Source organism: Heteronotia binoei, chromosome 1 (assembly GCF_032191835.1).
Source record: "Heteronotia binoei isolate CCM8104 ecotype False Entrance Well chromosome 1, APGP_CSIRO_Hbin_v1, whole genome shotgun sequence".
Classification (NCBI taxonomy): domain Eukaryota; kingdom Metazoa; phylum Chordata; class Lepidosauria; order Squamata; family Gekkonidae; genus Heteronotia; species Heteronotia binoei.
Window position 1 is genome coordinate 241,503,647 of NC_083223.1, and position 22,340 is coordinate 241,525,986.

The 22,340-nt window shown below is 46.2% G+C and overlaps 1 protein-coding gene across 1 annotated transcript in view; it reads left to right on the plus strand.

Moving 5' to 3' along the window:
- Nucleotides 1-6,522: 6,522 nt before the first annotated feature.
- Nucleotides 6,523-22,340, plus strand: part of XKR6 (XK related 6) — a 261,555-nt gene continuing 245,737 nt past the window's right edge. The window contains exon 1 of the mRNA XM_060250005.1: nucleotides 6,523-7,345. Within this exon, the coding sequence (XP_060105988.1) occupies nucleotides 6,552-7,345 (794 nt within the window). The 5' untranslated portion in view covers nucleotides 6,523-6,551. The remainder of the gene's footprint in view (nucleotides 7,346-22,340) is intronic.

A 22,340-nucleotide genomic window follows, 5' to 3' on the forward strand; every position in this document is an offset into this window, starting at 1 on the left:
TCTGCAATAGAACAGTTAGATTTGAGTCCAGCAGCATCTCAGAGACCAACAAGGTCTTCAGGGTATAGGCTTTTTGAGAGCCCAAGCTTTTTCATTAGGACTTTTTTAGGACTCAGGGATCTCCATTCCTATGTGTATCTGAGGAAGGGAGCTTGGATTCCAAATCTTACTTATAAATAGATACTTTAAAAGTACTATAAACCTCTATTGTGGCATCTGCTTTTGGGACACACCTCTGCTTGGAGAAGGGGAGAGCCACACAAGAATATTGGCAAGAGCTGAAAGTTGTGTGTGTGTGTTGATTTTTCTTTAAGTTGCTCCATAACCAGTGGATAACCAGTTGCTATCTTTTCAGTATCTACCTGCTGCCCATCTGGCCATCCTGAACGAAGAGCAGGAAAGGTCTTCCCCTTCCCCTTCATGATCTCAGTGCTCATGGGCTCAGTGATGAAGCTTTGAAAACCCAACTGGAAAACAAAGTCTTAGGAGCTGGTGGATTAGGGTTTGTTACGTGCCAAAGGAACTCCAGTGGTGGAAGAAGTCTCCTCAGATGTAAGCTGGGCATTTGGTTGCTTTGGGTGAAATCTGGATTAGTGGGTTATGTCTGTACCATACAGAAGGAAATGATGTGTTCCTATATACACTTGCTGACTTAAAATATTTATACTGATCTGAGTACAGATTTGTGGTGTATGTAGATGTGACCTGGTGTGGAGCTTTTGCAAGAGGTGCATCTGCTGCTCCTCACTAAATTGATGTTTACAGCTGTATACATAAAAATGTACCCATTGGGGAAAAAAAAACAGGGTTAATGAAGATTTTGGATGAATGAAGAGTCCAGCCCAAGAGGCAAAAATGCTGAGCTAGCAGGTTCTAATTGGATACTAAGAAATAATGTATTCTCTTAAGGGGAGGGGCTTTAGTTCCATGCTAGAGTTGCTGCCTTGTTGCAGGGAATTCCAGGCTTGATCTTGAGCACCTCCAGGTAGAAGGCTCAAGCAGCAAGTGATGTGAAAGACCTCAGTCTGAGACCCTGGAGAGTCACTGCTAGTCAGAGTAGATGATACAGACCTTGACAGACCAAGGATCTAACTCAGTACAAAGCAGCTCCATGTGTTCATGAGAACTGCTACACTGATAATTTCAGGAAGAAGACAGAGTTTCAAACAGCAAGGAAAGTGGGGGTGGGAAACATATGGTCTAAGTCCAGAAGCTTTCTAGACATTTTTTAAATACATAACAATTGCACAGCTCTAACTCATTACTCAGAGATATGATCCAGAACAGCATTCCTGCTTTGCTGGGGAAATGAGATACCACTGCCATTGTCCTAGCAACTTCTTCTCCCTCACTACCAAAATTTTGCCTCATGGGCTTTGAAACGTGTTTGTGCACTGGAAATCCTGCAAGGGAAAAAGCTGTTGGGAAGGCAATCTGGAGTGCAGAAGCAGCATCCAGTCATCTATTGCCATTGTGTCTGTTGCATTTAATTGACATTTTATGAAAATATTTATACCCCACTGTTCCCATAAGACAAGTCAGCATACACATGCATTTAAAAAAACAAATACAATTAAACCTCACAACCCCCCTTCATGCCTCTGCTAAAACAATGCTTGCAGTCCACAGCCAATTAAAAGCCTTCAGAGCTTCCATGAATAAACCTCTATGTGGGGGGGGGGGAGCTATGATGGAAAAGGCACGATCCAAGTGGGCTACCCTAAGTAGAGGAGCAACTAGCAGGTGGCAGCCTGAGTACCACAACTGGGGCATGGGGACTTATGGTAAGAGGTGATCCTCTAGATATGTGGGTGCTAGGCCATGAACTACTGTTGCATGGAATGTGTTTACATGACTGTCACAGGTTTCTGTTGGCTACCATCCATGGGAAACCAATGCAGCTTCTTGTGCCCCAACCACATTCCAATGCCTGGTCATTTTATGCACATTTTAGAATAAGTGTATTTTAAATATTTTTTGCAAGTTGTGTAGTTCCCCTGCTGTGCAACTTAAGCATAAAAGCTTCTCAGAGGGAAACTGCCAAACACATATGCAAAAGACAGCATAGATCAACAACTCATCTTCCCACACATGCGCATACAAATGTACACATTTTGTACGCTTTTGACTCCTGCAGACTTTTGGATGTTAATTCCTTCAGCTGCTTGGGCCTAAAATATTTGCACTGTCTCTGCCTATATGCAGTGTTCCAAGCTGAATTAGTGTAAATTAGCTCACAGTTTTTTATCTTCCAGCTCACACACTTTGTCTTAGCTCAGAAAGGATGGCCCCAGAGCAAACTAACATATGCAGTAGCTAAATTGTTTGCTCACAACTTTAATGGCAGTAGCTCATGAAGTAGAATTTTTGCTCACAAGACTCCACAGCTTAGAGGGAGCATTGTCCATATGAACTTGCCCAAGTTCTGATCTCATCCAAGGTGGCTTTGACACTGGAACCCCCACTTGGAGGGTTGCAGCTGACAGGGATTCATGGTAGAACCTTCTAATTCTTGCCTCTAAATTATAGAACTCCTACACACAGAGAGAGAGAGAGAGGAACTGCATTTCACACCATCAACACAGGTCTTCTGGTGAAATGTGAAGACCCATTCAAGAGCCACCTATTTCTATAGAATAGAAAAGTAGTATAGAAACATACATTTTTTAAAAATTAAAGCTCTTGACTTAGGTGTATAATTTGAGATTTTGAGTGCTTATTCCTCTTTCCAGCAAAATAAAACAAAGGCTTATTAAACACTAACAAAAATTTCTTCCTACATAAGCTTTCATGAGTCAGAGATCACTCCATCAGATGCATCACTTCTGACTCATGGAAGCTTAAGCTGCAGGAAATTTCATTAGTCTTCAAGGTGCCACTTGACTCTTGTTTTCTTCTCCTATTACAAACTAAGACTTGTACCCACATGGAATTATCCTTCTTTCCAGGGCACTTTTCCCTCAACAGGAGGAGGAGGAGGAGATTGGATTTATACCCCACCCTTCACCACCCAAAGGAGTCTCAAAGCAGCTTACAATCTCCTTTCCCTTCCCCTCCTCACAACAGACACCCTGTGTGGTAGGTGGGGCTGAAAGAGCTCTAACAGAAACTACTCTTGAGAGAAACAGCTCTGAGAGAGTTATAACCAACCCAAGATCACTCCAGCAATTGCATGTGAAGGAGTGGGGAATCAAACCCCATTCTCCCAGATAAAAGTCAGCGCACTTAACCACTACACCAAAACAGCTCTCAAAATAACAAAACGAGGCATCTGAATGTAGCTATATTGCACTAGGGCCCCCCTCCCCCTCCCATATGACTACTCTCCCCCCTCAAAAAAAGAAAAAGAAAAAAGCACTACTTGTTTTACTTAACTTTGTCTTACTTCCTATGCCTCAGAAGTGAGGGAACAGTCAGGAGTTTGGAAAGCTAGAGAAAACTTCAGCACCATGGACAGAGCACAAGGGACAGAAACACCAGACTAAGGCCAGGGAGCTGGTCCAGCAGCTGTTGGAAGTCCAGTTTTCCCTGTAAAGATTAGCTCCTGCTGCAGGGTGGACTGCGTGGAAAAAAATGTCATTAAGACAACATTTTTCCAGATGTATAAGTAGCTGGTACAGGAATAAGTCCAGAACTAAGCCAGTAAGTGTAGAAAAGGGAGGTATTTCATTGGAGAGAGTGGGAGCTGGAGGTTCTGGAGGGGTGAGAGTGGTTACTCCAAAGAAGGAAATATTTAGGCTATAAAGTCAGATATCCAGGGGAAGAAAATGAGATCATGTCTATCTGCAGATGAGGTGACCTGGGGCTGTCTTCACAGCTGTTGTTAAAAGGGGGTGCCAGCAGGATCCAGAATGCTGGAAGGCAGTGAAAAGTATAAAAAGGGAAGGGGGAAGAGTATCTTTGGAGTGTGCTGTTTCCAGAGGCTACATTGATGGATGGAGGGAATAAAACCAAAGGTAGGGTATCTAAGGGGAGAGAAGGTACATGGTCAGGAGTCATTTGGCCATAGCAGATAGAATCAATTTCAAGGGACTACTGTCATTTATGATTAAAGAGCCAAACTGTGTCAAAAGTCAGACCAAATGATATGCCAGGAGCTAAGATAAGAAAGCCCATGTGCATAACAAAAAATGTTTACTGATAATTGAAATCTGGATTGATAATTCATAAAGTTTCTGCAAACCAAACACTGGCTATTGCATGCCCTTTATTAGGAAGGGAGCACACAAAAACTTACAATAAGTCCTAAATATACACAGGAACACTCTCCACAATAATGCAGTGGCATAAGTATGTGCATGGTTTGCTCTTGAATTACTGGCAACTGTTATATTCTATCATTTTCCATTCTATAAAGAATTTCTAAGGTGCCAATTAGCACCATAAATCAATTTGCCTGCCATTCTCCGCAAGCAACTACACTGTAGCATCCTGCCACCCCCTTCCAATACACCTTAACAAAACATTTACTTTACTTTTTTTAAAAAAATGCCACACTTAGTTCCATATTGATCAAACCATAGTTCATAAGCCCCACCCCACCCCCCACCCCATACACATATGGAATTTGATGCCTGGTAAACAGAATGTTAAGAACCTGACAAGTTTCCTTTAAATAGTTTCACTCTTTCACCCTCATGTTTTTTCCACTGTCTATGCTCCTCTGCCCTCTCTTTACTCTCAGATGCCCTATGAACCCAAGATCATTTTCCTATGCCCTAACTCTGCCTATCCTCACTATCCTTAGAGCTGTTTACCTCCCAGCATCCATCTGGCACCTTCCATTGGTGTATTTAAGTGCCTGACAAAATCTCACCCCATTCCCACTGGCATTGTCTAATTTGTCTGGCACGTCTACCTTTTCCCTCTCAGCTTCCCTCCCTTATGTCTCTTGATTTCCTTAGCCTGCAAGGGTGATAACAGAGCCTCCAACTTTGCTTTCTTGTATGTAAAGCGGCTCATCTGTGCTTCAAGCATGCAACAATTCTGGCTTAAGTGCTCTGTTTTCTCCCAAAGAATTGAAGAGATGTTAGTTTGTTGTAGATGTCAAGGCAGGGTTGGTGAGCACAAAACATGGGGGCCAAGAGGCAGTGCATCATCTGAAAGTGGTGTTGATGGAAAAGGCATGGGCAGGTGTGGGGATAGCAACTGCTAAAGTGATGCATTCCAGGGTGTGACATGACTGAGCTGCTGGGGGCAGAAAGGTAAAGTTCTCAAGAAGAGGAGGAGGAGAATGTAGATGCAGAAAATGGTACATGTTAGGAACTAGAGAGGCCACTGTGCAACTTGGTATTGTAGCAAGCTGCTGGAAATTTTCTTGCACCCCACTCAGCTTCAGTCTCAGTGAGAAAAGCTGGCTATAAGCAAAGTAAATTAATTTGGTCTGTTAGATGCAGGAGGGTTTTGTCTCCCCTTGTCTTTTTTTCTATGCCTCTGAAGGGAACAGTCAGGAATTTGGGAAGCTAGCGAAGGCTTCAGCACCATGGACAGAGCAGAGGGGATTTGTGTGCGGGAGACAGGGAATCCCATCTTTGTTGCTACTCTTGCAGAAGGGACCAAAACTGGGTGTCTAATAATGGGGGGGGGGGGAGTTGAAGCTGTAATAAGGATCCATGACAACTTCTGCTTTCTTGTTCTTGCTGCAAAGAGGGATTTTGTCCAGGCCGACTGGCAGCTGATGCAAGGGCAACTTTTTTGCTTGGAGGAAATAGGGGGGTTGCCCGCTCTTGCGGGTGGGGGTGAGTAAGAAAGTGGGCCGTGATGAGAAAGCGCCAGGCCTGGGCACTGCAGCGTCGGCTCCTCGGGAGCACCCTCTGCACGGGGCCTGTGGGCCGGGTGGCATCTTGGCTGCCTTGGCAGGTAGTGGAAGTCGAGCCCTGTGGGCATTGGTGAGGCGGTGGGGGGAGGTGGCCGCTGAGGCCCCAGGAAGATGCAGCAGGGCACCTTGGCCGATGCCCTTCCAGGAAGTGAGGCCTGGGCGAGGAGCGGAGACTGGCGAGGGTGCCAGCCAGCCAGCCAGCCAGCCGGGGGAGGGGAGGGAGGCCCCGATGCCAAGCGTGGCGGCGTGGGCGGACGTGTCGGCGGCGGAGTGCGGGGTGGTCTTGCGCTGCTCCTCGGCGGCAGGCTGCCGGCTCTTCCCCGGCTCTGGCACTAGGGGTCCCCCAGCCCCATCCTTCCTGTGCGGCGGCGGCGGCGGCTGCTGCTGCTTGCGGGTCGGCGAGGAGGGAGGGAGGGAGGGGATGGGGGCCCCGGTCGGTCTGTAGCGCCTCCCTCCTCCCCCGGAAGCGGAGGGGAAAGGAGGAGGAGGAGGAGGCCGTGGTGGTGGGGAGGGCGTCCCGAGCCCTGCGGCCGGAGGGGGCCCGGGAGGAGGGAGGGAGGGAGGGGAGGCAGGCGGGCAGGCAGGCGGGCGGGCGGGCAGGGACGAGGGCAGGCGGACAGGGCGGGCGGGCGGGCGGGAGCCGGGCTGCCGGCCCGGGCGGCGGGGGGGAGGCGGGTGGCGGTGCTGCTGGTGGTGGTGGAGGAGGCGGCGGCGGAGGCAGGCGGAGGAGGTGATGGCGGCCAAGTCGGACGGCAGCGGCGCCGGCATCGGCTTCGCCCAGCTGCACAACCTGGACGACCACCACCACCACCAGCAGCAGCAGCATCCCTCCGCCGCCGCCGCCGCCGCCACCGCGGCGGGCCGGGGCGTCTGCGGCGGCGGCGGCGGCGGCGCGGGGGGGGGCTCGGAGGACGAGGCCGGCGGCAGCAGCTCCGTGCACATTTGCCATTGCTGCAACACGTCATCGTGCTACTGGGGCTGCCGGAGCGCCTGCCTGCGGAGCCTGCTGGGCCGGGCCGGGGGGGCGGCGGGGGGCCGGGGAGGCGGCGGCGGGGCCAGCGACCCGCTGGCGCCGGAGGGTGGCGGGGGGGACGGGCAGCCCCCCTCGCCGTCGGTGGTGGCGGCGGCGGGGGTGGAGCGGCCGTGGCTGGACTGCCTGTGGATCGTGCTGGCGCTGCTGGTGCTGCTGGGCGACGTGGGCACCGACCTCTGGCTGGCCCTGGACCACTACGGCCGGCGGGACTATCTATGGTGCGGCCTCACGCTGGCCTTCGTCCTCCTGCCCTCCGTCCTGGTGCAGATCCTCAGCTTCCGATGGTTCGTGCAAGACTACACCGGAGGAGGCCTGGGGGCCGTGCAAGGCCTCACCAGCCGCGGGCCTCCCATGATGGGCTCCGTCGGAGGGGGCAGGAGGGTCGGGCCGGGACATCACGCCGGCGGCGCCCCTGGAGCGCAGCGCCTCTGCAGGCTCTCCGTCTGGATCTGGCAGTCCGTCATCCACCTGCTGCAGATGGGACAGGTCTGGAGGTAAGGGGGCCCGGCCGAGGGAGGGGAGGGCAGGGGAGAGGACCCGCTCCTGCTCCCGAAAGACCGCGGAGGCGCGGGGGGGGGGGGTGGTCTCGGAAAGCAGAGGAGGAAGGTGAAGCAGCTCCCGCCCGCCCCCCCCCCCATATACGGAGGGAAGGGTGACCTCAAAGGCATATTGTGCATACTCGGACAGTGGATCTGTGGAGGGGGGTCATGCAGAGAAGCAAGATCTCTCCCAAACTCTAAAGTAGAGGCAGGAAGGTGACCCCCCCCCCCTCCATCTTAGACGTGGAAACGTGGAGTGATGAAGAGCAGGGGATGGCTTGAGAGGAGAACTACCCTCCCTGTTCACGGAGGCATTCTGCATAGGGAGGTGATGGGGGCTGGGAATCAGCAAGGGGAAAGATTGCAGGTAGAGGAGGCAGCTCTCCATCCCTCCCCCCACCCTCCGCCAGAAGGTAGTGCCCTGTTGGTTTCAGGAGGTTGGGAAGAGGATCCAGAGGGGGGAAAGGGACAACCCGGGTTGGTGGCGCCCCATCGCTCCAGAAGAGCTCATGCCCACACTGGAGGGAAAGGAAGCAGGCCTCTAGACAGGACCCCAGCACAAGGAAAGAAAGGGGGCCACATACTCTTAGGGAAGCTTATGGGCACTGGTGAGGGGTGTTCAGGAAGATCTCCCAGATGAGGGAAGCACAAAATTACCTCCTGGGAATGAGGGGAGAGGGCAGAGAAGAGTGACTCTTAAGATTCACTGTGGTTAGGGGGCAAAAGCTTCCTCTGGAGGAAGGAGATGGGCATCTTGGAAAGCAGAACTGCACGGGGTCACCTGCTTGGAGGTGTGGGGGCACCCCCTGTTTTGCACATGATACACCCTCTGCAGGACTGGATGCAGCAGGAAGGAGGGGGTCATGACAGCCTTCCCTACTCCACAAGAGCTTTATCCAATGGCAGTATTGCTTTGCCCTCTCCTTCAAGAAGCATCCACAAGAAGTCATCTCCCAGAATGCATTAGGACAAGCAGGACATTTGAAGCAGGAAAGGATGCTTCCCCTTATAGGCTTGACACACAGGGGATGGCTTCTCCCCTTCCCCCAAAAAACCCTTGAGGTCACCTTGTAAAAGACAACCTGTGGGCAGATATGAAGGGAGTAGGCTTTTAACCAGGCTAGAGATGAGGGGGTGCACTCTGGAAGAACTGAGGTGCTCAAGGGCATCTCTAAGAAGAAGAAGAAATGGATAGGATTATCCCACTTCTGTGAAAATATTCTGGGCTGTGTGGGTGGAATGGGGGAGTCATTTGACATAGATGGGTAGCCAGAGCTAGCAATTTCCCCACCATTATTATTGGAGGGGGGTGATTTGGGGCTTCCTACACAATCACAAAGACAGTCTTTAGAGAGGGGATGATGCAGGGTACAACTCTTTGAAACACCATTCCACACAACCATTACACCAGAGAAGTTAGGGAATCCTCTAGACAGATCTAGAATTCTTGAAGGCATGTCCTAAAAGGGAGTGCTGGGAACATCTCCCCCTGCCTTTCTTGTGTCCACCCAGAAGACCGGGGAGCCTACACATGCTTCCTTGGAGTAAACCCCATTGAACTCAGTGGGACTTACTTCGGAGTATGCCAGCGTTGCTTTAGGCTTTGTGATGGCCTGGCACGCAAAGGGAAAAGACCCTTTGCCATCCCCCCCCCCCATATTCTAGGGCCCAGAAGACTGTGATGTCAGCCCTTTCCCACTAGAGAAAGAAAAAGAGCAGTGATGGGGAAAGGTCAGCCCCTCCAAGGGACTAGAGCAACCAGAGGGACACAGATTAACATGGATGTAAAGCAGAGAAGAGGTTGACCTCTTCCTCAATATGTTCATATAGTGCTGAAAGAGGATTATTAACAAAACGAAACGAGTAAAAGCAGCAGTTCCTGGGAGGGAAATCTCCCAGAAGCTGCAGGATGTTTCTGTAATAGAGAAAATCTCTCCAGACGTGATGGTGATGTACTTATGCATTTCTTGACACCTGTACCTATGGCAAAAAAAAGAACACTGCAGCCATGCTAATGCCTTGTATGTGGTGGTGCACACAGCTTTCCCTGTAGGGAAATGGTTGCATGTAAACTGACATGAGTATTTGTGAATGTGGAGCTAGACGCCCTCCTCCCCTCTCTGTTCTCCTCCCCCACCCCCAACCATCCACCCACATGGTTTGGCTACGTGAAGGTAGAGTAATGAAGAGATGTTCTATTTCCATGCCAGCCAGAGGGGGAGCTCTAGGGTAACCCAGGCTTGGTTTTTTAGAGAGAGGAAGGAACTGTGGGAAAAGATGCAGTGAGTGTCCTGGAGAGACCTTTGCTAGGAGAGGAAACCTTTGCAGGGAGAAGAAGATGGAGGGGATTTGAGGAGGCCTTTCAATGCATCCTGGCCTGCTTTTTTTCTGTACACATGCACACACACACACACAACATGGACACATGGGATTTTTATGCCCAAAGGACCACCACAGCATACAAGTAAAGAACCAGCTTATCCTCAACTCTTCTAGAAGAAATCAGGGGACTCAAAGCCAGAGATGTCTAAATCATTGCTGGGGTTGTGTGACCTCAGACAATGAGGGCAGGATAAAGTTTGAGCAATTACATGACTGGGTAACCTCTTCTTTAAGAGAAGTTGTATGTGTGCATGTAGTGAAATCAAACTGGACCCCTTTTCTTGCATTTTATTGGAGGAAGAGATGTGGAAGATGAAGACAGAAAGGAAAAGGGAGTGGGTCAGTCATTGAAATGAATGATTAAAACACAATGCTCTTTTGTGAACTGGGGCTCAAAAGACCATTTCAGATCTTTGCAGTGCCAGGAGGGTCTGTGTTCAGGCTGTGCTTGGATTCAGTTGCAAGGATTAAGACAGCTTCTGCAGAATTTTCTGGATTTGCCTTGAGATGATTTAAAATGGAGGCAACCTTTTTGAAGGGGGGGGGGGTAGAAGCCAGCATGAGGGTGGCAGTGGGGGGAACATTCTAGGAAAAATGGAGACTGCACAGCAAAGATCCTGCAGGAGGGGAAAGCAGACACTGGAGTGTGTATGTGTGTGTGTGGGTAGCTGGTATGAAGTTGCTACCTGGGAAATACGCTATTGAAATCATGCACTGCAACAGAATATATTTCTTGCTTTCCCCCCCCCCCAAAAAAAATGTCATTTGCACCTCTTTATGCAAAGCAGATTCCTTTGTGTGGTGTGTGCATGTGTGTGCACTTCTCCTTCATGTTAGTGGAACATGATGTGCGCGAGCAGAGCAGGGTTTTTAAGAGAGATTTCTGTTTTGCTTGTACCAGGAGAAAGATGGATCTCTGCCCAGATCTCTTCTTCCTCCCCCTCCTCCCTTGATGTACTCAAGTACAGTCAAAGCAGCTGTAGAGTAACATGGGTTTGTATGGCTGTTTGAGGGTCTCTTTAGGTGGGTATGTGGGAGGGTAATGAAATAGGGGGTGATCTCCATTGCATGTACATGCACATTCCCAAAATTCGGTGGCACATTGGACTGAATACTGGCAGGGCAAATTCTGAGGATGTGGAAGAAACAAATACTTGTGGGCCAGTGTGTAATTTATTGTAAGAAGAGGAACAAGGCCAACTTTCCTAGATTGCCAGTCTAAGGCTCTTGAATATTCATTGCTAAAGTTACATCTAGCAACCAAGAGCAACCTATCAAGAAAGAGTTTCTCCCAACTTAGCTCAGTGGAATCTGGGATTCACATTACAACTGGATCACGCTAAACCTCTTGTCATGGAATAGAATGCTCTGAACCCCTTGGACAGCTGAAAGGTCAGTTGATTGTGCTCTTAGAGGTTACTGCCATCAAACTTTCCTGAGTGTCATTTTGTATATTTTGGAATTTAAACATTTCCTCTCCTGCTGCTGTGAATCTAATTTGAATTATTCTTTAATGCTACAGTGGGACTGATCCAGGACTATGCTGCTTTAAGCACCTTTTGCTAGTAGTCAAGTTATTGTGCTAACCACACTAGCCAAAACATACATCGAGTAACATGTTTTTGTCTAGCTATTTTATGGTCTCCTTCGGTAGCTGCGTGCTGGAGATCCTTTTGTCATGATGGAGGTGAATGGTGGCCATATATACAAAATAAAACCTCTGCAAAGTGCATATCTGTTGATCTGTAAAACCTTCAGAGGACTGTTCCTCCCCCCCCCACACACACACACACCCAGAATTCAAGTGAACATATGTGTGGTTCATTGGAGGAAGGTTGCAATATAATCTTAAACAGAGTTATGCCCTTCCAAGCCCACTGATTTCAGTGCACAGAGTAGGAACTCTGCTTAGGAAGACACTGCTAATGTTAGGAATGCACTCACTGGTACATTTCCTGTACTCGAGAATCTTCAGGGAAATGATGTATATGTAGTTCTTTGAAAAGAGTTCATTCTTAGAAACATACCCATTGAAACTTTGCCATGTTCTGCAATGAGCCTCTTCCAAAAATCATAGAGTGGTAGTAAAATTCTTTTATTGCGTCCAACCCATATTGGGGTTGATTATGTCAAGCTGTTCTCAACAGAAAGATCAGGAGAGACAGAGAACCCTGGCATGAGTAGCCCAGGCTAACTAGATCTTGTCAGATCTCAGAAGCTAAGCTGGGTTGACCCTGGCTAGTATTTGGATGGGAGACTTCCAAGGGATACTAGCATTGTTTGTGCCATGGAGGCAGGTGGTAGCAATCCACCTCTAAATGTCTCTTGCCTTGAAAACCCTACTGGGTCACCATATGGCAGCTGTGACTTGATGCCACTTTCCTTCCTTCTGCATTAAGCTGTTCTCAACAGAAAGCTTAGAAGAGACAGACTTTCCCTGATGCCATCTGTGGGAATCTCCCGCTATACACTATTGTGATTGGGATACATTTCTACTCACCAGTGGCAACCTTATTTGTGGATCTCTGTGTTCATGAAGAATATTGGGTGAGGAGGGAATCAATTTTCCCCAGAGTTTTGGAACTGTGCCATCTCTAGCCCAATATACCAAGGCTTCCATTAAACTTTTCTTGAGTTGGGGGGTAATATGGAAATGTTTCTTATCCTGGGTCTACTGGGATCAGATCTTCTTTGCAAGCTCGTGACCTATAACAGAGGCTTTGCAGGACAAGTTCAACAGTTTTGGCCCATTAAATAGAGATCACTTCTGGGTACTGAGTCCAAACAAATGCCACCAGGCAGACACAGAAGCAGGTGAAACAGCAAAGCAGAGCAGGGTGAAAGCTGGTCATGAAGGCAAATAAATTCACTCACTGTACAGTCCACAAATTATATTTTCTATTTACAGGTGGGAAAAGGAAGTCACTGAACAGTTAAGGTTAAACTGTAGTCACTAGTATGAGGAGAGGAGTAAGATATAGGGCTGTGGGGGAGGCTATTTTGGACCAGCAAGTATTGTGGAGGTACTTAGGGGCAAGTTTCCCAGTTTCCCATTTTAAGACCCATTGCAGCAGTTAGGTCCCTAACAGTTACTGTTGTCAGGGGACAGACCAGGGTAGTCAGTATCATGGTTTCAACAAAAGTTAAGAGCACACAGGCAAACATGTCAGGCACGATTTATAGCAGACCTGGGTTGAGGGAAGACCAGGGCAAAGCAAGGCAAGAATAAAAGCAGAGAACACAAACAGGTATGCTAGTGTGATGGGGCTTTATCAGGTGATACTGACCAGCTGACCAGCAGCCTCTTCCTGCTTCCTATTTGTAATGTTAATGAGAAGGTGGAGCCAAAGAAAATGAGCTTGCCTTCCAAAACAAGAGGGATCTAAGAAGTGATCCATGGTAATTGCTGCTAGTTCAGGGCCACATCTGAGTTTCCAATGCAAAGGATCACTGAGTGTCCCTTGGGTTCCCCAATATTCACAATGCTTCAGTCAGCCCCTTTGCAGATAATGGACATCAGTGGTTTGTAGTAAGGAAGAGCAAGGGGTCTTGTACACTTTTCTGTACAATCCCTGGATTCATTTCTTTGCTCAGGCAGAGGCTCAGAACTAGAGTTGCTAAACCCCTGATAGAGGTGGGGATTCCCCACCACCAAGTCCTTCCCTCCAGCTACTGATCAGCTGGCCAGCAGAGGACTTACCAGAAAGAGGAAAGACATCACAATGACATCATCACACCAGGGACTTCTGAGTGGCGCTCCAGTATTTGTCAAAAACTCTATGGAAGAAGCTGGTTTTACCATAGAGTTTTGCCTAAATACCAGAGCATCACCCAGAAGCCATAGGTGTGATGACATTAGACCATCAGTGTGGTCTGGACCTTTCTCTTTCTCCTGGAAAAGGCCCTGCATCTCCCACCAGTTGCCAGGAGAGACCTTGCAGTTATACTCAGAACACTTCATATATTGGCTAGTTAGATTAACAGTACCCAAAAGCGGTAAACAATTTAGTTTTTATACCTTTTGTTTAAGCTGTGGCCACAAGTAGGTTAGTGGGTCATAATTTACTGTCCTGAAAAACATAAGAAGTTTAGCCTGCAACTGAAGCAGTATAATTTAATCCCTTTTCAGTCAGCCACAGATTTGGGTGCAAAACATCAGAGACAACATGGATTCCCAGCTGTTCCTAGGGCAAGAGGATGCAGGAGAGAATCATGTTAGATTCATGTTTACATATCGTAAGATTACAGGGCAGCCAAGTTTTGAGCATTCAAGTGTATAACTTTTCATGAAAATGCTAAATACAATTATTTTGTCTTATCACCTTGCTGGATATTTATATTTAGTAATAAATACACCACCCATTCTCTGGGGTAAGGATCTGGGTCAGTGAAATGTTGTAGGGCTATTCTCTGCTGCAGTTTTCATTCTCTTCTGCATTTCTGTCCAAAGAGTTTTCTTCCAGGTGTATAAATAGACACCTATTCTCTTGTTCACCTCTGGCGAGTTAAGAATTGGTTTCAGGTGACCATGAAGTCTTTTCTTCATGTTTGGCAGCAAATGACTGTCCCTGTGGATGTTAAAGCAGGTGACCCTGTGAAAATTGCTTTTGGCTAGTAAAATTTGAGAACTGGCTTCTATTTAGCTTCCTGAGCCTATTGTAGTTTGAGTACTGGCTTCCATCTAACTTCCTGATCCTATTATAGACAATGTATTGGGGAAATCTCTGTTTTGTTTTATTTAAAGATACAAATATTAATCGCTGATCTATAAAAATACTCAACATGATTTTTGATAATAAAAACAAGAATAAAAATGTTTAAAATGCTGTTAAGCTATTCCATAAAATTTCCTGCTGATGTCAGGAGATACAGATTAAGGCCAACTCAGGATGTTTGGGGCAATGTGAGGAATGTATAACGGAAAACTTTGGAAGGCTTTAAGATCTTCCCAATTGTAACAATGCTGTTTTAAGTGGTTTAAGCCAAATGTTAAGTCCAATGCTGTTTAAAATTTCTTCTACCTGTAATTTGTACCTTGTTTTTACTGTTGTTTTTATCTTTAATTATTTATTGGTGCTGTTGGTGGGCCACCTCCAAAATATTTATGTGGATAGGTGGGTGTAGAAATATTTAAATAATGAATATAGGATGTGGTGGCAGCTGCAATCATAAACAGTTTCAAGAGGAGATTGGATAAACATATGGAGCAGAGGTCCATGAGTAGCTATTCCTCATATTATATATGTCTGAGGCAGTGTTGCTCTGTATTCCTAGTGCTTGGGGGGCAACAGCGGAAAGGCTTCTGGAGTTCTTGCCCCGCTGGTGGGCCTCCTGATGGCACCTGAGTATTACTACTGTGTGATACAGAGTGTTGGACCAAGATGGGCCATTGGCCTGATCCAACATGGCTTCTCTTATGTTCTTAAAATCAGAAGTTGATGTAGGTAAGCCAGGATTAGTGTGATGTGTGCTCTTGATAGTTCACCTAGGTCAGTAGAGGGAAAGATGTTTGGCATTAATTGAATCATCTGAGTCATCTTTAATGATAGAGGAAGATCTTTGGGCTTGATTCAGAGTAAGGCTTGATAAACCAAGCTGTTTCCTCAACAAGTCCAAAAATGTCTAATTTTTCTGAGGCTAATTATATAAACTTGGTGACACTCCCAAGTAACAAGGTATTTCTGAATCTCCCTGAAATCCTTGAAGAACTGTAGCTCCACTCCCAAAGTCATCTCCATCTCCACCTCCACATACCTTGATGCTGCTTCTAATATCATAACATCAGATGCTTGACGAACTAAATTTCCCAGAGTTCCTGGTGTCAGGGATAAGCTGGAGGGGTATTCAAGTGCTGGGAGGGAGGAGGGGAAGGAAGACAGACAGACTTTCCCTGATGCCACTGCAGCCACAGAAACAGCCTGGGTGGCTTCACTAGTCATCTTCAAGAGCATGTTGAACACATTGAAATAGTCAGGAGACACCTTTTCTTGGACACTTTTTTTCCTGATGTGGAGAAGAAGAAAACATTGATAAAAAAGAAGTCAGAAAGATGGTTGGACTTTTAGTTAGGAAAAAAACACAATGGGGATAAGAATTTTTTTTTTAATCCTAACTGTTTTGGAGAGTGATAAATAAGGAAATATGATTCCCTCTTTAAAAAAAAAAAACCAGAACACAGCTCATCCTCGGAAATGGTGATACAAGTGAAGGGACAGTTGGACTAAGGGTTACTTTTTCCACAATGAACCCATATAATGCACAAAAAAGACCTCTAAATGTACTGCCCCACTAGTTATATATTGGTGGCTACTAGTCATAGTGGGTAGAAACACAGTCTTTGCATTGGGAGGCCGGTATAGCTCTTGCTTGCCAGATGTTCAGGATTAAAAAGATGGTTGCAACTGTCATGACCAGCTGATGAACTTCCTCTTAGGACCTGGCTGGCCACCACTGACAGACACAATTGCCTTCTTGCATGAAGCATTGAACGGAAGTAGAAGAGGGCAAATCTTGCATTCCTGTGTTACCCTAATGCCCATCTCAGCACTGCTGCAGTGAAAGTAACAAACTGAGATTTAAAACTTTCAGGGTATTGTTTGAATTTCACTTCTGGCACAAGTTTATCTGGTGGCCTTGGACCTGAATGCACATGAACACATGAAGCTGCATTATGTTGAATCAGACCATGGGTCATCATTGTTTACTCTACCAAGTTCATAATTGTCTACTCAGTGGAGCAGGGTCCCAGGCAGAGCTCTTTCACATCACCCTATGATCTGATCCTTTAACCTGGAAAGTTCAGGGCTTGAACATGGAATTTTCTGCCTGCCAAGCAGATAGATGCTCTCCCACTGAGCTACTGCCTTAATCAAGGCACATTCATACAAGGCCCCTATATTCATGAGAAGATAACAGTGCCCCTGTGCTTCATAGGGTTACTACCCAATATCATATTTTTATGTGAAGTGCTTTGAACACACTGAAGTTAACACTATGGATTACTATAAGATCATCAGTCTATTGGTTTAGATTTTAATGTCTGATAGCACATTTTTTAAAAAGCTTTCTGAGTGTTTGTGTGTGTGTGTGTGTGTGTGAAAGAGAGAGAGAGAGAGATGGGGATTCTTTTAAAACTTTATTAGAACACAACACCTGCAAATTCATAGTAGGAACAAAATGCTGAATATATTTTGGTTAATTCTGATGTTCTCTCTGTTAACCAACCCCATGTTTCTTGTTGGTCTCAAAGGTTTTATTGGACTCGAATCTAGCTGTTCTACTGCAGACCAACACGACTACCCTCTGAAACTATCTTCATTCTGCAATAAAAAAGGCCAACGCCATGCTGGGAATTATTAGGAAGGGAATTGAAAACAAATCAGCCAGTATCATAATGCCCCTGTATAAATCGATGGTGTGGTCTCATTTGGAGTACTGTGTGCAGTTCTGGTCGCCGCACCTCAAAAAGGATATTATAGCATTGGAGAAAGTGCAGAGAAGGGCAACTAGAATGATTAAAGGGCTGGAGCACTTTCCCTATGAAGAAAGGTTGAAACGCTTGGGACTCTTTAGCTTGGAGAAACGTCGACTGCGGGGTGACATGATAGAGGTTTACAAGATAATGCATGGGATGGAGAAAGTAGAGAAAGAAGTACTTTACTCCCTTTCTCACAATACAAGAACTCGTGGGCATTCGATGAAATTGCTGAGCAGAAAGGTTAAAACGGATAAGAGGAAGTACTTCTTCACCCAAAGGGTGATTAACATGTGGAATTCACTGCCACAGGAGGTGGTGGCGGCCACAAGTATAGCCACCTTCAAGAGGGGTTTAGATAAAAATATGGAGCACAGGTCCATCAGTGGCTATTAGCCACAGTGTATGTGTGTATATAAATTTTTTTGCCACTGTGTGACACAGAGTGTTGGACTTGATGGGCCGTTGGCCTGATCCAACATGGCTTCTCTTATGTTCTTATGTTCTTATTCTTCATAGTATATCATAGTTTCATATACCGCCATGTGCAAAGGGCAGGAACTGGAAGCAAAAAAGAGTAAAGTGAAAATCAAGATAAGATACATTAGGGCAGTGAGATGGTGAAAGGTCCCAGCTACAAGACAACACCTGCTATGGTCAGTGGAGCAGAAAAGAATTTCAGCATCTGGACAGCTCCAAGAGCAACATTTGAAAACCAATACTTTGATTCCCGTTAAGCTCTTACTTGGGCTGAGCAGAACTCTTGCCTTCCAAAACCCTGACCCTGAACTCAAAAAGGCAATAGGTTTAAAGGGGACAGTATCCTGACTTACAGCTGTGCTCCAAAGCATCCTCAGATGGTCTTCCTGTCTGATTCTTCCCAGACCAGGGGACTCTAGGGGAACGGACAGCCTGTGTGATTGTTGGACTCATGCAAACCCCTCCCCTGAAGAATCTGAATTACCATTCCCCAGTTTAGTCATTGATAATAACTTGTTATCCTTCTCCTCAGAGAGGACTTAATTTCTGCTATCATCAGCGTATATTTTGGGTAGTGATTGGGAGCTGTCTCTTTTTTTGGAACTCTAGGATACATTCCACTAGCTATAGTGATCCAGAGCTGTGTATGGTGTGGAAGAGGCCTGATTGTCATATGACAGATCATACAAAAGTCAATTGTAGACTGTGACATTGTCTATAAATTCCATAAAAGCATACAGTATACATTGGTCTCAAGGCAATTCCCTTTACTGTCTCAGGTCCATGGTTGCCACATGCATGGGAAGTCTCCTCCCAAAAAATATTTGCAGAGGGTTTGCATGGAATGAAATACTTTTTCTTTCCACAAGACTTCTTTCATTTCAGTCTCCCTCTCCTTGCTCCTTACCAATCAGTGGCTCAGAGCATATTTTCTTGTTATGTTTTCATTCAGAGGGGTCCACATTTGTAATTAACCTGTATTTTGTAATACAAGCAAAGATGCATTGGTGCATGTATCCCTCTTGATGCACACACTGAAATGCTGTAGGAATCAGTGTTCCCTCTAAGCTGAGTTAGTATGAGCTAGCTCACAGATTTTTAGCCTCCAGCTCACACATTTTTGTCTTAGCTCAGGAAGGATGGCCCCAGAGCATAATAATTTATGCAGTAGCTCACAACTTTAATACCAGTAGAATTTTTGCTCAGAAGACTCTGCAGCTTAGAGGGAACATTGGTTGGAATTCTTTGCAAAGAATAGTGATATAAAAATTGAGCTTGCCATTACTTGCACCCTGGCATCTCTCATGTGGTATACATCCTGGTCCTTTCTGACCTTTTAACTCTATTTTTAAAAATGCAAATTCTGTCCTCCAAAGTAAGCATCCTAAATCCTAAAGCACAGAACATTTGCCTGTTTCTGCTTCCCAGATTAAAATAAGAATTAGAAACATTATAATAGTTGAGATGCTCAGCATGGTGAAATGTACAATGTTTATGTTCTGTGTAAAAAGCCTTGACTTTTACCATAATCCAAATGATATTCCTGATTGATAGAGTGGTTCCTCAGTGGAACAGGCTTCCTCAGGAGGTGGTGGACTCTCCTTCCTTGGAGATTTTTAAACAGAGGCTAGATGGCCATCTGACAGCAATGAACATCCTGTGAATTTGGGGGGGGGGGTATTTGTGAGTTTCCTGCATTGTGCAGGGGGTTGGACTAGATGACCCTGGAGGTTCCTTACAACTCTATGAATCTATGATTCTATATGAATTCACATCCATTTGTGTGCAAGATGCATGATGTGGCTGTGGGTTTAAAGTTTGAGAAATCTTGCGGATCTCAGGTCTTTCCTTAGGGATGTTTTCCTGGTGTCTGACTAGATGAAGTCATTTATGTGTCCTTTCCAGCCATATATTTGTAAGTGGAGCTGGAATTTGCCCAGAAGAGTGGCATGAATGCATGATGAAGCTGAACTTGAGTGGCCTTGAGTGTGTTTGGCAAAGGTTTTTAATTGGCTTGTTTGGGGCAACTCCCTGTTCTAGATCATTTCAATGTGATTAACAGTCTATTGCATCTAGCTGGTTGTTTAAAAGACATATGTGAATAAAGCTGTGGTTGTGGTGGTGAGGTTTTATGTGCATAAAGAGGAACCAGATTCTAACTCACCTAATTTGCAAATAGAATGGGCCCTAAAATGCCCTTCTGCTATTGGTCTCCCTCAAACAGGGATCTTTCTCAATAACCTCTCTCTAAGATCCTCGATCTGGAGATGCTGGGGATTCAATCCAGAGCCTTTTGCATACAAACTGTGTGCTTTGTCTTCCTGGCTAGTAATTGGATGCAAGACCTCCAAGGAATACCAGAGTCATGATGCAGAGGCAGGCAATAGCAAATCACCTCTGAATGTCTCTTGTCTTGAAAACCCCATGGGGTTGCCATAGGTTGGCTGTAACTTCACAGCAAAAAACTTAATTTCTCCCTAATGAGGACCTACTTACATCATTCATCTTTCCTCCATATTATCTTCTCAGCAGCCCTTTAGGCAGGATAGTCAAGGGCCAAGGGGTGCTTACAGCCACTAAATGCAGCAAAGTAGGAGAGGACCGCATCTGAATCTCCATCCATAACTGGCAGCAACTTCTGGTGGTTCCACTAACCCTGCTGGCTTATCTTAGTGTGAACACAAGGAAGCCAGAATTGAAGTGGAAAAGCACAAGAAAAAGAGCTGGTGTTGAACTCAGAGCCCTCAAAAGTGAATGGAACAAAACAAGCTAAACAGATGCTCACCACTGATATAAACACATGTGCATAAATGCTCAGATGTTGTTCTGGACAGGAGCTGCTGCTGCATGACTTCCAACTGCTCAGGAATATTTAGAGCCACAGATAAAATCCTTTTCTTTCATTATCCTTTACCAAAAAGAATGGCCCCTGCTTTCATTTGTGAAATGCTTGAGGGTATAGCATAGAGAGCCCAGGCTAGCTTGATCTTGTCAGATATCAGAAGCTAATCAGGGCCAGCCCTGGTTAGTACTTGGATGGGAGACCACCAAGGAAGTCTTGGGTTGCTGCACAGAGGCAGGCAATGGCAAACCACTTCTGAATGTCTCTTGCCTCAAATAATCTGTGGGGTCTATATAAGTTTGCTGTGAATGGACAGCAAAAAAAAAAAGGCACAGCAGGTACACATGGAAAACTGGAAATATTTGGACAGGTGCCCTGTGTTTCCCAGGAAGGGAGAGCTGATGGCAACATATTGATGGTGGGACTGTGTCTGGCAATTCCAGTCTTTCCTAGTATCAAGAAAAAAGAGGATTCTTTGACAGGTCCTCTTGTGGATCAAAAACTGGCTAATTAATAGGAAGCAGAGAGTGGGTATAAATGGAAGCAGAGAGTGGGTATAAATTGCAGTGGAGGACGGTAAGCAGTGGAGTGCCGCAGGGCTCAGTACTGGGTCCCATGCTCTTTAACTTGTTCATAAATGATTTGGAGTTGGGAGTAAGCAGTGAAGTGGCCAAGTTTGCAGATGACACTAAATTTTTCAGGGTGGTGAGAACCAGAGAGGATTGTGAGGCACTCCAAAGGGATCTGTTGAGGCTGGGTGAGTGGGCATCAACGTGGCAGATGAGGTTCAATGTGGCCAAGTGCAAAGCAATGCACATTGGGGCCAAAAATCCCAGCTACAAGTACAAGTTGATGGGGTGTGAACTGGCAGAGACTGAACAAGAGTGAGATCTTGGGGTCGTGGTAGATAACTCACTGAAAATGTCAAGACAGTGTGCGATTGCAATAAAAAAGGCCAACGCCATGCTGGGAATTATTAGGAAGGGAATTGAAAACAAATCAGCCAGTATCATAATGCCCCTGTATAAATCAATGGTGCGGTCTCATTTGGAATACTGTGTACAATTCTGGTCACCGCACCTCAAAAAGGATATTATAGCATTGGAAAAAGTCCAGAAAAGGGCAACTAGAATGATTAAAGAGCTTGGGGCTCTTTAGCTTGGAGAAATGTCGACTGCGGGGTGACATGATAGAGGTTTACAAGATTATGCATGGGATGGAGAAAGTAGAGAAAGAAGTACTTTTCTCCCTTTCTCAGAATACAAGAACTCATGAGCATTCGATGAAATTGCTGAGCAGTCGGGTTAAAACGGTTAAAAGGAAGTACTTCTTCACCCAAAGGGTGATTAACATGTGGAATTCACTGCCACAGGAGGTGGTGGCGGCTGCAAGCATAGACAGCTTCAAGAGGGGGTTAGATAAAAATATGGAGCAGAGGTCCATTAGTGGCTATTAGCCACAGTGTATGTGTGTGTGTATGTATGTGTGTGTGTGTGTGTGTGTGTATATATATATATTTGGCCACTGTGTGACACAGTGTTTGACTGGATGGGCCATTGGCCTGATCCAACATGGCTTCTCTTATATTCTTGTAGGACTGAAAGCTCACCCTGTCCTCGTTGTGACTTTTCATCATTTTTAGAGGGGCAACGGTGGGAGGGATTCTAGTGCCCTGGCCCCACTGATGGACCTCCTGATGGCACCTGGCGTTTTTGGTCACTGTGTGACACAGAGTGTTGAACTGGATGGGCCATGGGCCTGATCCAACATGG